The 17,792-nt window shown below is 52.1% G+C and overlaps 1 protein-coding gene across 1 annotated transcript in view; it reads right to left on the bottom strand.

The window, feature by feature from the left end:
• Nucleotides 1-17,792, bottom strand: part of LOC119954779 (transcription factor ETV6-like) — a 122,836-nt gene that overhangs the window by 95,295 nt on the left and 9,749 nt on the right. Inside the window, exon 2 of the mRNA XM_038780320.1 lies at nt 11,591-12,127. Coding sequence (XP_038636248.1) covers nt 11,591-12,127 — 537 coding nt within the window. The remainder of the gene's footprint in view (nt 1-11,590; nt 12,128-17,792) is intronic.

The raw sequence follows: 17,792 nt of genomic DNA, 5'->3' as shown, positions 1-17,792 counted from the left end.
CAGAGAATCCTCAACAACACTGCCCAGAGAGAGAGACCCAGAGAATCCTCAACAACACTGCCCAGAGAGAGAAGAGACCCAGTGAATCCTCAACAACACTGCCCAGAGAGAGAAGAGACCCAGTGAATCCTCAACAACAATGCCCAGCGAGACCCAGAGAATCCTCAACAACACGGCCCAGAGAGACCCAGACAATCCTCAACAACACTGCCCAGAGAGAGAGACCCAGAGAATCCTCAACAATACGGCCCAGAGGAGAGACCCAGAGAATCCTCAACAACACTGCCCAGCGAGACCCAGAGAATCCTCAACAACACTGCCCAGAGAGACACAGAGAATCCTCAACAACACTGCCCAGAGAGAGAGACCCAGAGAATCCTCAACAACACTGCCCAGAGAGACCCAGAGAATCCTCAACAACACTGCCCAGAGAGAGAGACCCAGAGAATCCTCAACAACACTGCCCAGAGAGAGAGACCCAGAGAATCCTCAACAACACTGCCCAGAGAGAGGAGAGACCCAGAGAATCCTCAACAACACTGCCCAGAGAGAGACCCAGAGAATCCTCAACAACACTGCCCAGAGAGAGAGACACAGAGAATCCTCAACAACACTGCCCAGAGAGAGAGACCCAGAGAATCCTCAACAACACTGCCCAGAGAGAGAGACAGAGAATCCTCAACAACACTGCCCAGAGAGAGACACAGAGAATCCTCAACAACACTGCCCAGAGAGACCCAGAGAATCCTCAACAACACTGCCCAGAGAGACCCAGAGAATCCTCAACAACACTGCCCAGCAAGACCCAGACAATCCTAAACAACACTGCCCAGAGAGAGAGAGACCCAGAGAATCCTCAACAACACTGCCCAGAGAGAGAGACCCAGAGAATCCTCAACAACACTGCCCAGCGAGAGACCCAGAGAATCCTCAACAACACTGCCCAGAGAGACCCAGACAATCCTAAACAACACTGCCCAGCGAGACCCAGACAATCCTAAACAACACTGCCCAGAGAGACCAGAGAATCCTCAACAACACTGCCCAGAGAGAGAGACCCAGATAATCTTCAACAACACTGCCCAGCGAGAGGAGAGACCCAGAGAATCCTCAACAACACTGCCCAGCAAGACCCAGACAATCCTAAACAACACGGCCCAGAGAAGGAGACACAGATAATCTTCAACAACACTGCCCAGAGAGACCCAGAGAATCCTCAACAACACTGCCCAGAGAGACCCAGAGAATCCTCAACAACACTGCCCAGAGAGAGAGAGACCCAGAGAATCCTCAACAACACTGCCCAGAGAGAGAGACCCAGATAATCTTCAACAACACTGCCCAGCGAGAGGAGCGACCCAGAGAATCCTCAACAACAATGCCCAGCGAGACCCAGAGAATCCTCAACAACACGGCCCAGAGAGACCCAGACAATCCTCAACAACACTGCCCAGAGAGAGAGACCCAGAGAATCCTCAACAATACGGCCCAGAGGAGAGACCCAGAGAATCCTCAACAACACTGCCCAGCGAGACCCAGAGAATCCTCAACAACACTGCCCAGAGAGACCCAGAGAATCCTCAACAACACTGCCCAGAGAGACCCAGAGAATCCTCAACAACACTGCCCAGAGAGAGAGACCCAGAGAATCCTCAACAACACTGCCCAGAGAGAGAGACCCAGAGAATCCTCAACAACACTGCCCAGAGAGAGAGACCGAGAGAATCCTCAACAACACTGCCCAGAGAGAGGAGAGACCCAGAGAATCCTCAACAACACTGCCCAGAGAGAGACCCAGAGAATCCTCAACAACACTGCCCAGAGAGAGAGAGACAGAGAATCCTCAACAACACTGCCCAGAGAGAGAGACACAGAGAATCCTCAACAACACTGCCCAGAGAGAGAGACCCAGAGAATCCTCAACAACACTGCCCAGAGAGACCCAGAGAATCCTCAACAACACTGCCCAGAGAGAGAGACCCAGAGAATCCTCAACAACACTGCCCAGAGAGACCCAGAGAATCCTCAACAACACTGCCCAGCAAGACCCAGACAATCCTAAACAACACTGCCCAGAGAGAGAGACCCAGAGAATCCTCAACAACACTGCCCAGAGAGACCCAGAGAATCATCAACAACACTGCCCAGAGAGAGAGACCCAGATAATCTTCAACAACACTGCCCAGAGAGAGAGACCCAGACAATCCTAAACAACACTGCCCAGAGAAGGAGACCCAGAGAATCCTCAACAACACTGCCCAGAGAGAGAGACCCAGATAATCTTCAACAACACTGCCCAGAGAGAGAGACCCAGAGAATCCTCAACAACACTGCCCAGAGAGAGAGACCCAGATAATCTTCAACAACACTGCCCAGCGAGAGGAGCGACCCAGAGAATCCTCAACAACACTGCCCAGCGAGACCCAGAGAATCCTCAACAACACTGCCCAGAGAGACCCAGAGAATCCTCAACAACACTGCCCAGAGAGGGAGGCCCAGAGAATCCTCAACAACACTGCCCAGAGAGACCCAGAGAATCCTCAACAACACTGCCCAGAGAGAGAGAGACCCAGAGAATCTTCAACAACACTGCCCAGCGAGAGACCCAGAGAATCCTCAACAACACTGCCCAGAGAGACACAGAGAATCCTCAACAACACTGCCCAGAGAGACCCAGAGAATCCTCAACAACACTACCCCGAGAGAGAGAGACCCAGAGAATCTTCAACAACACTGCCCAGCGAGAGACCCAGAGAATCCTCAACAACACTGCCCAGAGAGAGAGACCCAGAGAATCCTCAACAACACTGCCCAGAGAGAGAAGAGACCCAGAGAATCCTCAACAACAATGCCCAGCGAGACCCAGAGAATCCTCAACAACACGGCCCAGAGAGACCCAGACAATCCTCAACAACACTGCCCAGAGAGAGAGACCCAGAGAATCCTCAACAACACGGCCCAGAGGAGAGACCCAGAGAATCCTCAACAACACTGCCCAGCGAGACCCAGAGAATCCTCAACAACACTGCCCAGAGAGACCCAGAGAATCCTCAACAACACTGCCCAGAGAGAGAGACCCAGAGAATCCTCAACAACACTGCCCAGAGAGACCCAGAGAATCCTCAACAACACTGCCCAGAGAGAGAGACCCAGAGAATCCTCAACAACACTGCCCAGAGAGAGGAGAGACCCAGAGAATCCTCAACAACACTGCCCAGAGAGAGAGACCCAGAGAATCCTCAACAACACTGCCCAGAGAGACCCAGAGAATCCACAACAACACTGCCCAGAGAGACCCAGAGAATCCTCAACAACACTGCCCAGAGAGAGAGAGACCCAGAGAATCCTCAACAACACTGCCCAGCGAGACCCAGACAATCCACAACAACACTGCCCAGAGAGAGAGACCCAGATAATCTTCAACAACACTGCCCAGAGAAGGAGACCCAGAGAATCCTCAACAACACTGCCCAGAGAGAGAGACCCAGATAATCTTCAACAACACTGCCCAGAGAGGGAGACCCAGAGAATCCTCAACAACACTGCCCAGAGAGACCCAGAGAATCCTCAACAACACTGCCCAGAGAGACCCAGAGAATCCTCAACAACACTGCCCAGAGAGACCCAGAGAATCCTCAACAACACTGCCCAGAGAGAGAGACCCAGAGAATCCTCAACAACACTGCCCAGCGAAACCCAGACAATCCTAAACAACACTGCCCAGAGAGGGAGACCCAGAGAATCCTCAACAACACTGCCCAGAGAGAGAGACCCAGATAATCTTCAACAACACTGCCCAGCGTGAGGAGAGACCCAGAGAATCCTCAACAACACTGCCCAGAGAGAGAGTCCCAGAGAATCCTCAACAACACTGCCCAGAGAGACCCAGAGAATCCTCAACAACACTGCCCAGAGAGACCCAGAGAATCCTCAACAACACTGCCCAGAGAGACCCAGAGAATCCTCAACAACACTGCCCAGAGAGGGAGACCCAGAGAATCCTCAACAACACTGCCCAGAGAGACCCAGAGAATCATCAACAACACTGCCCAGAGAGACCCAGAGAATCCTCAACAACACTGCCCAGCGAGACCCAGACAATCCTAAACAACACTGCCCAGAGAGAGAGACCCCAGAGAATCCTCAACAACACTGCCCAGAGAGACCCAGAGAATCCTAAACAACACGGCCCAGAGAGGGAGACCCAGAGAATCCTCAACAACACTGCCCAGAGAGACCCAGAGAATCCTAAACAACACGGCCCAGAGAGGGAGACACAGAGAATCCTCAACAACACTGCCCAGAGAGAGAGACCCAGATAATCTTCAACAACACTGCCCAGCGAGAGGAGAGACCCAGACAATCCTCAACAACACTGCCCAGAGAGACCAAGACAATCCTCAACAACACTGCCCAGAGAGACCCAGAGAATCCTAAACAACACGGCCCAGAGAGGGAGACCCAGAGAATCTTCAACAACACTGCCCAGCGAGAGACCCAGAGAATCCTCAACAACACTGCCCAGAGAGACACAGAGAATCCTCAACAACACTGCCCAGAGAGACCCAGAGTATCCTCAACAACACTGCCCAGAGAGAGAGAGACCCAGAGAATCTTCAACAACACTGCCCAGCGAGAGACCCAGAGAATCCTCAACAACACTGCCCAGAGAGAGAGACCCAGAGAATCCTCAACAACACTGCCCAGAGAGAGAAGAGACCCAGAGAATCCTCAACAACAATGCCCAGCGAGACCCAGAGAATCCTCAACAACACTGCCCAGCGAGACCCAGAGAATCCTAAACAACACGGCCCAGAGAGACCCAGACAATCCTCAACAACACTGCCCAGCGAGACCCAGAGAATCCTCAACAACACTGCCCAGAGAGACCCAGAGAATCCTCAACAACACTGCCCAGAGAGAGAGACCCAGAGAATCCTCAACAACACTGCCCAGCGAGACCCAGAGAATCCTCAACAACACTGCCCAGAGAGACCCAGAGAATCCTCAACAACACTGCCCAGAGAGAGAGACCCAGAGAATCCTCAACAACACTGCCCAGAGAGACCCAGAGAATCCTCAACAACACTGCCCAGAGAGAGAGACCCAGAGAATCCTCAACAACACTGCCCAGAGAGGGGGAGACCCAGAGAATCCTCAACAACACTGCCCAGAGAGAGAGACCCAGAGAATCCTCAACAACACTGCCCAGAGAGACCCAGAGAATCCTCAACAACACTGCCCAGAGAGTGAGACACAGAGAATCCTCAACAACACTGCCCAGAGAGAGAGACCCAGAGAATCCTCAACAACACTGCCCAGAGAGACCCAGAGAATCCTCAACAACACTGCCCAGCGAGACCCAGACAATCCTCAACAACACTGCCCAGAGAGAGAGACCCAGATAATCTTCAACAACACTGCCCAGAGAGACCCAGAGAATCCTCAACAGCACTGCCCAGAGAGACCCAGAGAATCCTCAACAACACTGCCCAGAGAGACCCAGAGAATCCTCAACAACACTGCCCAGCGAGACCCAGACAATCCTAAACAACACTGCCCAGAGAGGGAGACCCAGAGAATCCTCAACAACACTGCCCAGAGAGAGAGAGACCCAGAGAATCCTCAACAACACTGCCCAGCGAGAGACCCAGAGAATCCTCAACAACACTGCCCAGAGAGAGAGACCCAGAGAATCCTCAACAACACTGCCCAGCGAGAGAGACCCAGAGAATCCTCAACAACACTGCCCAGAGAGGGGAGACCCAGAGAATCCTCAACAACACTGCCCAGAGAGGGAGACCCAGAGAATCCTCAACAACACTGCCCAGAGAGAGAGACCCAGATAATCTTCAACAACACTGCCCAGCGAGAGGAGAGACCCAGAGAATCCTCAACAACACTGCCCAGAGAGACCCAGAGAATTATCAACAACACTGCCCAGAGAGAGAGTCCCAGAGAATCCTCAACAACACTGCCCAGAGAGAGAGTCCCAGAGAATCCTCAACAACACTGCCCAGAGAGAGAGTCCCAGAGAATCCTCAACAACACTGCCCAGAGAGAGAGAGACCCAGAGAATCCTCAACAACACTGCCCAGAGAGAGAGTCCCAGATAATCTTCAACAACACTGCCCAGCGAGAGGAGAGACCCAGAGAATCCTCAACAACACTGCCCAGAGAGAGAGTCCCAGAGAATCCTCAACAACACTGCCCAGAGAGACCCAGAGAATCCTCAACAACACTGCCCAGCGAGACCCAGAGAATCCTCAACAACACTGCCCAGCGAGACCCAGACAATCCTAAACAACACTGCCCAGAGAGAGAGAGACCCAGAGAATCCTCAACAACACTGCCCAGAGAGAGAGACCCAGAGAATCTTCAACAACACTGCCCAGCGAGAGACCCAGAGAATCCTCAACAACACTGCCCAGAGAGAGAGACCCAGAGAATCTTCAACAACACTGCCCAGCGAGAGACCCAGAGAATCCTCAACAACACTGCCCAGAGAGAGAGACCCAGAGAATCCTAAACAACACTGCCCAGAGAGAGAGACCCAGATAATCTTCAACAACACTGCCCAGCGAGAGACCCAGAGAATCCTCAACAACATGGCCCAGAGAGACCCAGACAATCCTAAACAACACTGCCCAGAGAGGGAGACCCAGATAATCTTCAACAACACTGCCCAGAGAGAGAGAGACCCAGACAATCCTCAACAACACTGCCCAGAGAGGGAGACCCAGAGAATCCTCAACAACACTGCCCAGAGAGACCCAGAGAATCCTCAACAACACTGCCCAGAGAGAGAGAGACCCAGAGAATCTTCAACAACACTGCCCAGCGAGAGACCCAGAGAATCCTCAACAACACTGCCCAGAGAGAGAGAGACCCAGAGAATCCTCAACAACACTGCCCAGAGAGACCCAGAGAATCCTCAACAACACTGCCCAGAGAGAGAGAGACCCAGAGAATCTTCAACAACACTGCCCAGCGAGAGACCCAGAGAATCCTCAACAACACTGCCCAGAGAGACACAGAGAATCCTCAACAACACTGCCCAGAGAGACCCAGAGAATCCTCAACAACACTGCCCAGAGAGACCCAGAGAATCCTCAACAACACTGCCCAGAGAGAGAGACCCAGAGAATCTTCAACAACACTGCCCAGCGAGAGACCCAGAGAATCCTCAACAACACTGCCCAGAGAGAGAGACCCAGAGAATCCTCAACAACACTGCCCAGAGAGAGAAGAGACCCAGTGAATCCTCAACAACAATGCCCAGCGAGACCCAGAGAATCCTCAACAACACGGCCCAGAGAGACCCAGACAATCCTCAACAACACTGCCCAGAGAGAGAGACCCAGAGAATCCTCAACAACACGGCCCAGAGGAGAGACCCAGAGAATCCTCAACAACACTGCCCAGCGAGACCCAGAGAATCCTCAACAACACTGCCCAGAGAGACACAGAGAATCCTCAACAACACTGCCCAGAGAGAGAGACCCAGAGAATCCTCAACAACACTGCCCAGAGAGACCCAGAGAATCCTCAACAACACTGCCCAGAGAGAGAGACCCAGAGAATCCTCAACAACACTGCCCAGAGAGAGAGACCCAGAGAATCCTCAACAACACTGCCCAGAGAGAGGAGAGACCCAGAGAATCCTCAACAACACTGCCCAGAGAGAGACCCAGAGAATCCTCAACAACACTGCCCAGAGAGAGAGACCCAGAGAATCCTCAACAACACTGCCCAGAGAGAGAGACCCAGAGAATCCTCAACAACACTGCCCAGAGAGAGAGACACAGAGAATCCTCAACAACACTGCCCAGAGAGAGAGACACAGAGAATCCTCAACAACACTGCCCAGAGAGAGAGACACAGAGAATCCTCAACAACACTGCCCAGAGAGGGAGACCCAGAGAATCCTCAACAACACTGCCCAGAGAAGGAGACCCAGAGAATCCTCAACAACACTGCCCAGAGAGAGAGACCCAGATAATCTTCAACAACACTGCCCAGAGAGGGAGACCCAGAGAATCCTCAACAACACTGCCCAGAGAGACCCAGAGAATCCTCAACAACACTGCCCAGAGAGACCCAGAGAATCCTCAACAACACTGCCCAGAGAGACCCAGAGAATCCTCAACAGCACTGCCCAGAGAGACCCAGAGAATCCTCAACAACACTGCCCAGAGAGGGAGACCCAGAGAATCCTCAACAACACTGCCCAGAGAGACCCAGAGAATCCTCAACAACACTGCCCAGAGAGACCCAGAGAATCCTCAACAACACTGCCCAGAGAGACCCAGAGAATCCTCAACAACACTGCCCAGCGAGACCCAGACAATCCTAAACAACACTGCCCAGAGAGGGAGACCCAGAGAATCCTCAACAACACTGCCCAGAGAGAGAGACCCAGATAATCTTCAACAACACTGCCCAGAGAGAGGAGAGACCCAGAGAATCCTCAACAACACTGCCCAGAGAGAGAGACCCAGATAATCTTCAACAACACTGCCCAGCGAGAGGAGCGACCCAGAGAATCCTCAACAACACTGCCCAGCGAGACCCAGAGAATCCTCAACAACACTGCCCAGAGAGACCCAGAGAATTCTCAACAACACTGCCCAGAGATAGAGAGACCCAGAGAATCCTCAACAACACTGCCCAGAGAGACCCAGAGAATCCTCAACAACACTGCCCAGAGAGACCCAGAGAATCCTCAACAACACTGCCCAGAGAGAGAGTCCCAGAGAATCCTCAACAACACTGCCCAGAGAGAGAGAGACCCAGAGAATCCTCAACAACACTGCCCAGAGAGACCCAGAGAATCCTCAACAACACTGCCCAGAGAGACCCAGAGAATCCTCAACAACACTGCCCAGAGAGGGGGAGACCCAGAGAATCCTCAACAACACTGCCCAGAGAGAGACCCAGAGAATCCTCAACAACACTGCCCAGAGAGGGGAGACCCAGAGAATCCTCAACAACACGGCCCAGAGAGAGAGACCCAGAGAATCATCAACAACACTGCCCAGAGAGAGGGACCCAGAGAATCCTCAACAACACTGCCCAGAGAGAGAGACCCAGAGAATCCTCAACAACACTGCCCAGAGAGAGAGACCCAGAGAATCCTCAACAACACTGCCCAGCGAGACCCAGAGAATCCTCAACAACACTGCCCAGAGAGACCCAGAGAATCCTCAACAACACTGCCCAGAGAGAGGGACCCAGAGAATCATCAACAACACTGCCCAGAGAGACCCAGAGAATCATCAACAACACTGCCCAGAGAGAGAGACCCAGAGAATCCTCAACAACACTGCCCAGAGAGAGAGACCCAGAGAATCATCAACAACACTGCCCAGAGAGAGAGACCCAGAGAATCATCAACAACACAGCCCAGAGAGACCCAGAGAATCCTCAACAACACTGCCCAGAGAGACCCAGAGAATCATCAACAACACTGCCCAGCGAGACCCAGAGAATCCTCAACAACACTGCCCAGAGAGACCCAGACAATCCTCAACAACACTGCCCAGAGAGACCCAGAGAATCATCAACAACACTGCCCAGCGAGACCCAGAGAATCCTCAACAACACTGCCCAGCGAGACCCAGACAATCCTAAATAACACTGCCCAGAGAGGTAGACACAGAGAATCCTCAACAACACTGCCCAGAGAGAGAGACCCAGATAATCTTCAACAACACTGCCCAGCGAGAGGAGAGACCCAGAGAATCCTCAACAACACTGCCCAGAGAGAGAGACCCAGATAATCTTCAACAACACTGCCCAGCGAGAGGAGAGACCCAGACAATCCTCAACAACACTGCCCAGAGAGACCCAGAGAATCCTCAACAACACTGCCCAGAGAGAGAGAGACCCAGAGAATCCTCAACAACACTGCCCAGAGAGAGAGAGACCCAGAGAATCTTCAACAACACTGCCCAGCGAGAGACCCAGAGAATCCTCAACAACACTGCCCAGAGAGACACAGAGAATCCTCAACAACACTGCCCAGAGAGACCCAGACAATCCTCAACAACACTGCCCAGAGAGAGAGACCCAGAGAATCCTCAACAACACTGCCCAGAGAGACCCAGAGAATCATCAACAACACTGCCCAGATGAGGAATGGAGCAATAGGCTGGACTGTAGGACCCTGAGGGTAATGTGTTCACAGACAGAACAAAAGAGAGAGCAGAGCAAAGCATGGCTCGGGGGAGGGGGGTAACCTCGTGGTGAGCATGCTGAAAAGGATGCTGGGTTAAAAATGTGCCCAGGATAAAGAGAGCCAATTAGGATATAGGGCCAGGTCAGGAGGTGTGTAAAAGCACCAATGGGAAGTTTGTATGCGAATCTTGATGTAATTTGAAGTATATCTCCAGTGTTCCTTTGTTCGGAGTTTCTCTTTATCCTGGATGTTCCAGAAGACAGTATGTGTGTCCTGTGGCTCTATGGATTGATGCAGCCTTGCAAGTTAGTTATTATTAAATATGATACCTGCAAATCCATCTCAGATTTTATTGAATCTAGACTGACAGCAAATTAACCAGGAATTAACACAGAGAGAGAGAGAGACCCAGAGAATCCTCAACAACACTGCCCAGAGAGAGAGAGAGACCCAGAGAATCCTCAACAACACTGCCCAGAGAGAGGGAGACCCAGAGAATCCTCAACAACACTGCCCAGAGAGAGAGAGAGAGACCCAGAGAATCCTCAACAACACTGCCCAGAGAGAGAGAGAGAGAGACCCAGAGAATCCTCAACAACACTGCCCCGAGAGACCCAGAGAATCCTCAACAACACTGCCCAGAGAGAGAGAGAGACCCAGAGAATCCTCAACAACACTGCCCAGAGAGAGGGAGACCCAGAGAATCCTCAACAACACTGCCCAGAGAGAGAGAGAGAGAGACCCAGAGAATCCTCAACAACACTGCCCAGAGAGAGAGAGAGAGAGACCCAGAGAATCCTCAACAACACTGCCCCGAGAGGGGAAGACCCAGAGAATCCTCAACAACACTGCCCAGAGAGAGATCCAGGGAATCCACAACAACACTGCCCAGAGAGACCCAGAGAATCCTCAACAACGCTGCCCAGAGAGACCCAGAGTATCCTCAACAACGCTGCCCAGAGAGACCCAGAGTATCCTCAACAATACTGCCCAGAGAGACCCAGAGAATCCTCAACAACACTGCCCAGAGAGGGGGAGACCCAGAGAATCCTCAACAACACTGCCCAGAGAGAGGATGCTGGGGTTATTCTGACAGGGTCTTTTTGATGCCAATGCTGAATGAACTCATGTCTGCTGTCCTGCCAGCTGGCCACATGTGTCAGGCTGAGCGAGTCTGTGGTTCTCCGCGTGCCCGTCACAGTGTTTTAGCTGCTGCCCATTGATACTGGTTTAGGAGTGGGTTGCCTGACTCTGTGAACCGCACTGGCATTGGTACCATGACCAGATGTGTGTGGGTAAAGACTCTTTAGCCCCCGACAGACCCTGGACTCAATGAGCCGACCCAATATATTCCCCCTCATCCCCCGTGGTTGGGGGTTCCTGCTCCCCTGGCTGGATGTTTTTACCAACCTGCAATTCTCCCAATAGGTGTGAGGAGCTCGTCCTGGGTTGGTATGGAGACCATCATCTGATTCCTGTATAACAGTTCCTCTCGCGAGAGGTTCAGGGGCTTGTCTTTGTGCGGATGCTGCTCTGCCATCCGTGGTCTGAACTCAGTTGGTTGCCGGCTGTTCAGGATGAGAGGGTTCATCATGGAAGTGTTTATTAATTGGATGACGCGAGGGCTGTCCTGTGGCAAACCGTTTGTGCGATGAGCCTGCAACATGGTATCCGTGCCGATTGGACAATGGTCCTCATCAACTGGAGAAATGGACAGTCGTTGCTCGATATCAGGCGATGAGCTGTGCGTATTTTCCGCCTGAGATCTGGGGGTGTGATTCCGCTCGGATGTCTGCATGAGGCTCTGGGAGTTTTCCCGCTCGGTTTCCGGAGTCAAGCGGTGCTGGATCTCGGCTGGGGAACGAAGCAATCGCTGCAATGGTTCTAGCGAGGGCTGAATGCGATGACTGATCTGCTCGGAGGGTCGGACATTTCTGTGCAGGATGTCTGGGGCAGGAAGAGAAAGTGATCACTGAGATTGTGGGAGTCATCAGGTTGGAGAAATACAATCCCACCTCCCATCCCAGCTAATCCCACCTCCCATCACAGCCAATCCCACCTCCCATCCCAGCCAATCCCACTCCCATCCCAGCCAATCCCACCTCCCATCCCAGCCAATCCCAGCCAATCCCACCTCCCATCCCACCCAAACCCATCTCCCATTCCAGCCAATCCCACCTCCCATCCCAGTCAATCCCACCTCCCATCCCAGCTAATCCCACCTCCCATCCCAGCCAATCCCACCTCCCATCCCAGCTAAGATACAGGACAGATATCAGAGGTAGGTTCTTTACTCAGAGAGTAGTAAGGGCGTGGAATGCCCTGCCTGCACCAGTAGTGGACTCGCCAACACTAAGCGCATTCAAAAGGTCATTGGATAAACATTTGGATGATAATGGAATAGTGTAGACTGGGACTTAAGAGGGGTTTCACAGGTTGGCGCAACATCGAGGGCCGAAGGGCCTGTACTGCGCTGTAATGTTCTATTGTTCTATCCTATCAATGTCTCTTTGCAGCCTACAACAGCCCTCCACATTATCCACTACTCCACCAATCTTGGTGTCATCAGCAAATCTACTGACCCACCCTTCAACTCCATCATCCAAGTCATTGATAAAAATCACAAATAGCAGAAGACCCAGCACTGATCCCTGTGGTACACCGCTGGTGACTGGGCTCCAGGATGAAAATTTACCATCTACCACCACCCTCTGCCTTCTATGTGATAGCCAGTTACTTATCCAATTGGCCAAATTTCCCTCTATGCCATACCTCCTTACTTTCTGCATGAGCCGACCATGGGGCACCTTATCAAACGCCTTACTAAAATCTATGTATACGACATCAATGCTCTACCTTCATCTATGTACTTAGTTACCTCCTCAAAGAATGCAATCAAACTTGTGAGGCAAGACTTACCCCTCATAAATCCCTGCTGACTATCCTGGATTAAGCTGTATATTTCCAAATGATCATAAATCCTATCCCTCAGGACCCATTCCATTAATTTTACCTATGACCGAAGTGAGACTAACCGGCCTATAATTCCCAGGGTTATACCTATTCCCTTTCTTGAACAAGGGGACAACATTCACCTCTCTCCTATTCCTGTAGACAGAGAGGATATAAAGATCAAAGCCAAAGGCTCTGCAATCTCATCTCTCGCCTCCCAAAGAATCCTAGGATATATCCCATTAGACCCAGGGGCCTTATCTATCCTCAGGCTTCTCAAAATTTCTAACACATCTTCCTTCCGAATATCTACTTCCTCCAGCCTACCAGCCTGTATCACACTATCCTCCTCAACAACATATCAACATATCCTCAACAATATCCCTCTCCTTTGTGAACACTGAAGAAAAGTATTCATTTAGGGGCCTCTCCTATATCTTCAGACTCCATGCACACATTCCCATTACTGTCCTTGACCGGCCCTAACTTCACCTTGGTTATTCTTTTATTCCTCACATAAGTGTAAAAAGCCTTGGGGATGTCCTTTATCCTACCCGCCAAGGAATTCTCATGCCCCCTCCTAGCTCTCCTAACCCCTTTCTTGAGCTCCTTCCCAGCTATCTTGTATCCCTCAACTGCCCTAACTGAACCTTGTTTTCTCATCCTTACATAAGCCCCCTTCTTCCTCTTGACAAGACATTCAACCTCTTCTGTCAACCATGGTTCCCTCACGCGGCCATTTCCTCCCTGCCTGACAGGGACGTACATATCAGGGACACGCAGTATTTTCTCCTTGAACAAGATCCACATCTCAATTGTGCCTATCCCTGACAGTTCCTGTTTCCATCTCATGCTCCCCAATTCTTGCATAATCGCATCGTAATTACCCTTCCCCCAGTTATAAACCTTGCCCTGCCGTATGTTCCTATCTCTCTCCATTGCTATAGTGAAAGTCACCGAATTGTGGTCACTATCTCCAAAGTGCTCTCCCACAACCAAATCTTAACACTTGGCCTGGTTCATTACCCAGTACCAAATCCAATGTGGCCCCTCCCTCTTGTCGGTCTATTCACATATTGTGTCAGGAAACCCTCCTGCACACACTGGATAAAAACAGCCCCATCCAAACTATTCGAATTATAGTGGTTCCAATCAATATTTGGAAAGTTAAAGTCACCCATGACAATTACCCTGTGACTACCGCACCTATCCAAAATCTGCTTTGCAATCTTTTCCTTCACGTCTCTGTTACTGTTTGGGGGCCTATAGAAAACTCCTCACAAAGTGACCGCTCCTTTCCTATTTCTAATTGTCCACATTCCTGCAGCGTGTGTGGATGATGGCAAGGATTACGGAGAGGGAGCAATCTGGCCGCAGCACCGTGCTGTAGGGGATCATTAAAGTGGGGGAATGAAAAGGAATGCAATACTAGTCGGGGTCGGTATAGTTAGACTCTGCTGCCTGCAGCTAAAGGCGTGATTCCCAAAGGCTCTGGGAGAGATTCTCCGCAAGTAAAGGCTGCCCTGGGACAGGCCCCGGGCGGGACGGTTGTCAAGGCCGCACGTCAACTGACGCGGCCGATGACGTCAGCCGCGCATGCGCAGTATGTGTCTTTCTCCTCAGCCGCCCGGCAAGACGTGGCTGCTTGATCTTGCCGGGCGGCGGAGGGGAAAGAGTGCGTCTGTTTTGGACGCTGGCCCGACGATCGGTGGGCACCGATCGCGGGCCTGTCCCCTCCCGAGCACAGTCGTGGTGCTCCCGTGCCAATCGGGCCTCTAGATGCCCCAAACGGGCATCAGGCGCCCGTTTCACGACGGCAGCGAGCAGGTGTGTTTGCTGCCATGTTGAAACGGGCGCGAAGGCCCGACCGCTCGGCCCATCGGCGAGCGGCGATTCGTGGCGCGGTTCGGGCGTGGGGGGGGGGGGGGGAATAGCGGGAGGGTGTGAAAAATGTCGGCAGGCCCTCCCGCTATTCTCCCACCCGGCGTGGGGGGCGGAGAATCGCGCCTTCTATTCCCAGCCTGGTGCCAGGGTTAGAACTATGGAATTGCGACACTGCAGAAGGAGGCCATTCAGGCCATCAAGTTTGCACTGACCCTCTGGATGAGCACCCCATCCAGTATCCATCCTCGGACACTAAGGGGCAATTTTCTTTACTGTGGCCGATTGCTCAGGGATTGGTATGGGAGAAATGCGACACCAGTACCAGTACTTGGAACATAGAATCCCTACAGTGCAGGAGGCCATTTGGCCCATCGGGTCTGCACCGACCTTCTGACAGAGCACTCCACCTAAGCATACTTCCTCACCCTATCCCAATAATCCCATAACCGAACCTGCACATCCATAGGACACTACGGACAATTTAGCATGGCCAATCCACCTGACCTGCGCATCTTTGGACTGTGGGAGGAAACCGGAGCACCCGGAGGAAACCCACGCACACACGGGGACAACGTGCAGACTCCGCACAGACAGTCACCCAAGACCAGAATTGAACCCATGTCCCTGCTGCTGTGAGGCAGTAGTGCTAACCACTGTGCCACCGTGCTGGGGGAAATGGGAGCCGTCCCATTGGAACAGTCTACACCTGAACTGCATTGGTCTTGGTGAATCATAGGACAGGGTGGCCTTCAAATTAAATGGTGTAAGGGGTGGGGGAGTGAGATTTGGAAAGTTAAAGAGAAAGGACAAGGTAACAATGCACAGTAGTGACATGTGTAATGAAAACCGATGTGGAAGAAGGCTTTTGACAAAGTCCCACATCAGAGATTAGCGTGTAAAATTAAAGCGCATGGGGTTAGGGGTAGTGCATTATGATTAGAAAACTGGTTGGCAGACAGGAAACAATTAACGGGTCTTTTTCCAATTGGCAGGCAGTGACTAGTGAGGTACGGAAGGGATCGGTGCTGGGACCCCAGCTCTTCACAATGTATATTAATGATTTAGATGAGGCAACAAAATGTAGGGGCTGGTTTAGCACAGTGGGCTAAACAGCTGGCTTGTAATGCAGAACGAGGCCGGCAGCGCGGGTTCAATTCCCGTACCTGCCTCCCTGAACAGGCGCCGGAATGTGACAACTGGGGGATTTTCACAGTAACTTCATTGAAGCCTACTCGTGACAATAAGCAATTAGTATTATTAATCATAGAATCATAGAAAATTTACAGCACAGAAGGAGTCCATTCTGCCCACCTTGCCCATGCCAGCCCGAGGACACACAGGTGCCCTTTCTAACCCCACCTTCCTGCACCCAGCCCACAGCCCTGTATCTTACAGCACTTCAGGTGCAGATCCAGGTACTGTTTAAAAGAGTTTCCGGTCTCTGCCTCCAGCACCAACTGGAGCAGCGAATTCCAGACTCCCACTACCCTCCGTGTACAAACGTTCTTCCTCATGTCCCCTCGACACCTTCTCCACCAGGGGAAACAATTTTATCCCATCCACCCATCTCTTCCCCTCATAATTTTGTACACCTCAATTAAGTTGGGGTAGCAGGGTAGCATGGTGGTTAGCATAAATGCTTCACAGCTCCAGGGTCCCAGGTTCGATTCCCGGCTGGGTCACTGTCTGTGTGGAGTCTGCACGTCCTTCCCCCTGTGTGCGTGGGTTTCCTCCGGGTGCTCCGGTTTCCTCCCACAGTCCAAAGATGTGCGGGTTAGGTGGATTGGCCATGCTAAATTGCCCGTAGTGTCCTAATAAAAGTAGGGTTAAGGGGAAGTTGTTGGGTTACGGGTATAGGGTGGATACGTGGGTTTGAGTAGGGTGATCATGGCTCAGCACAACATTGAGGGCCGAAGGGCCTGTTCTGTGCTGTACTGTTCTATGTTCTAAGTCACCCCTCAGCTGTTTTTGTTGGAAGGAAACCAACCCCAACCGATCCAATCTCTCCTCATAGCGACACTTTTCTAGCCCCGGCAACATTCGTGTAAACCTACTCTGTACTCAGAGCAATAGGGCAAATGCGGAGATTTGTAAAGGCTGCCGTGGGACAGGACCGTGACCCACGGCAGCCTTCACGGCCACTTCGGGGCCGATTCTCCCCCCCCCCCCCGGGCGGGGCTAGGAGCGCGGCCCCGTGCGTCACGGCGGCTGACGCGGCCGATGATGTCAGCCGCGCATGCGCAAGTTGGACAACGCCAACCCGCGCATGCGCAGTTGCCGTCTTTCTCCTCAGCCGCCCGGCAAGACGTGGCGTTACATTACATCCTCACATTGCATCCTTACATTTCTAGTCTATACCTCTGCCAATGAAGGAGAACATTCCATCTGCTTTCTTAACAACCTTGTCTGCTTGAAGTGTTGCCTTTAGGGACCTGTATGCCAAGATCTCTCTTCCTCCTTTATTCATTCCTGGGATGTGGGCGGTGCTGGGCCAGCATTTCTAACCAATCCCAGAAAGCATTTCAGAGTAACCACATTGCCGTGGGTCTGGAGTCACATGTAGGCCAGACCAGGTAAAGACGGCAGATTTCCTTCCCTAAAGGCACAGGAGTGAACCAGATGGGTTTTTCCAGCAATCGACAATGGTGACATGGTGACCATCAGATTGTTTTTACTGAATTCAAAGCCCACCTTCTGCCCTGGTGGGATTCGAACCCGGGTCCCCGGTGCATAACCCTGGGTCTCTGGATTACTAGTCCAGTGACAGTACCACTAC

This window comes from Scyliorhinus canicula, chromosome 20 (assembly GCF_902713615.1).
Source record: "Scyliorhinus canicula chromosome 20, sScyCan1.1, whole genome shotgun sequence".
NCBI classification, from domain to species: domain Eukaryota; kingdom Metazoa; phylum Chordata; class Chondrichthyes; order Carcharhiniformes; family Scyliorhinidae; genus Scyliorhinus; species Scyliorhinus canicula.
The sequence above is the reverse complement of the archived record's forward strand: the minus strand, read 5'-3'. Positions and strand labels throughout refer to the sequence as shown.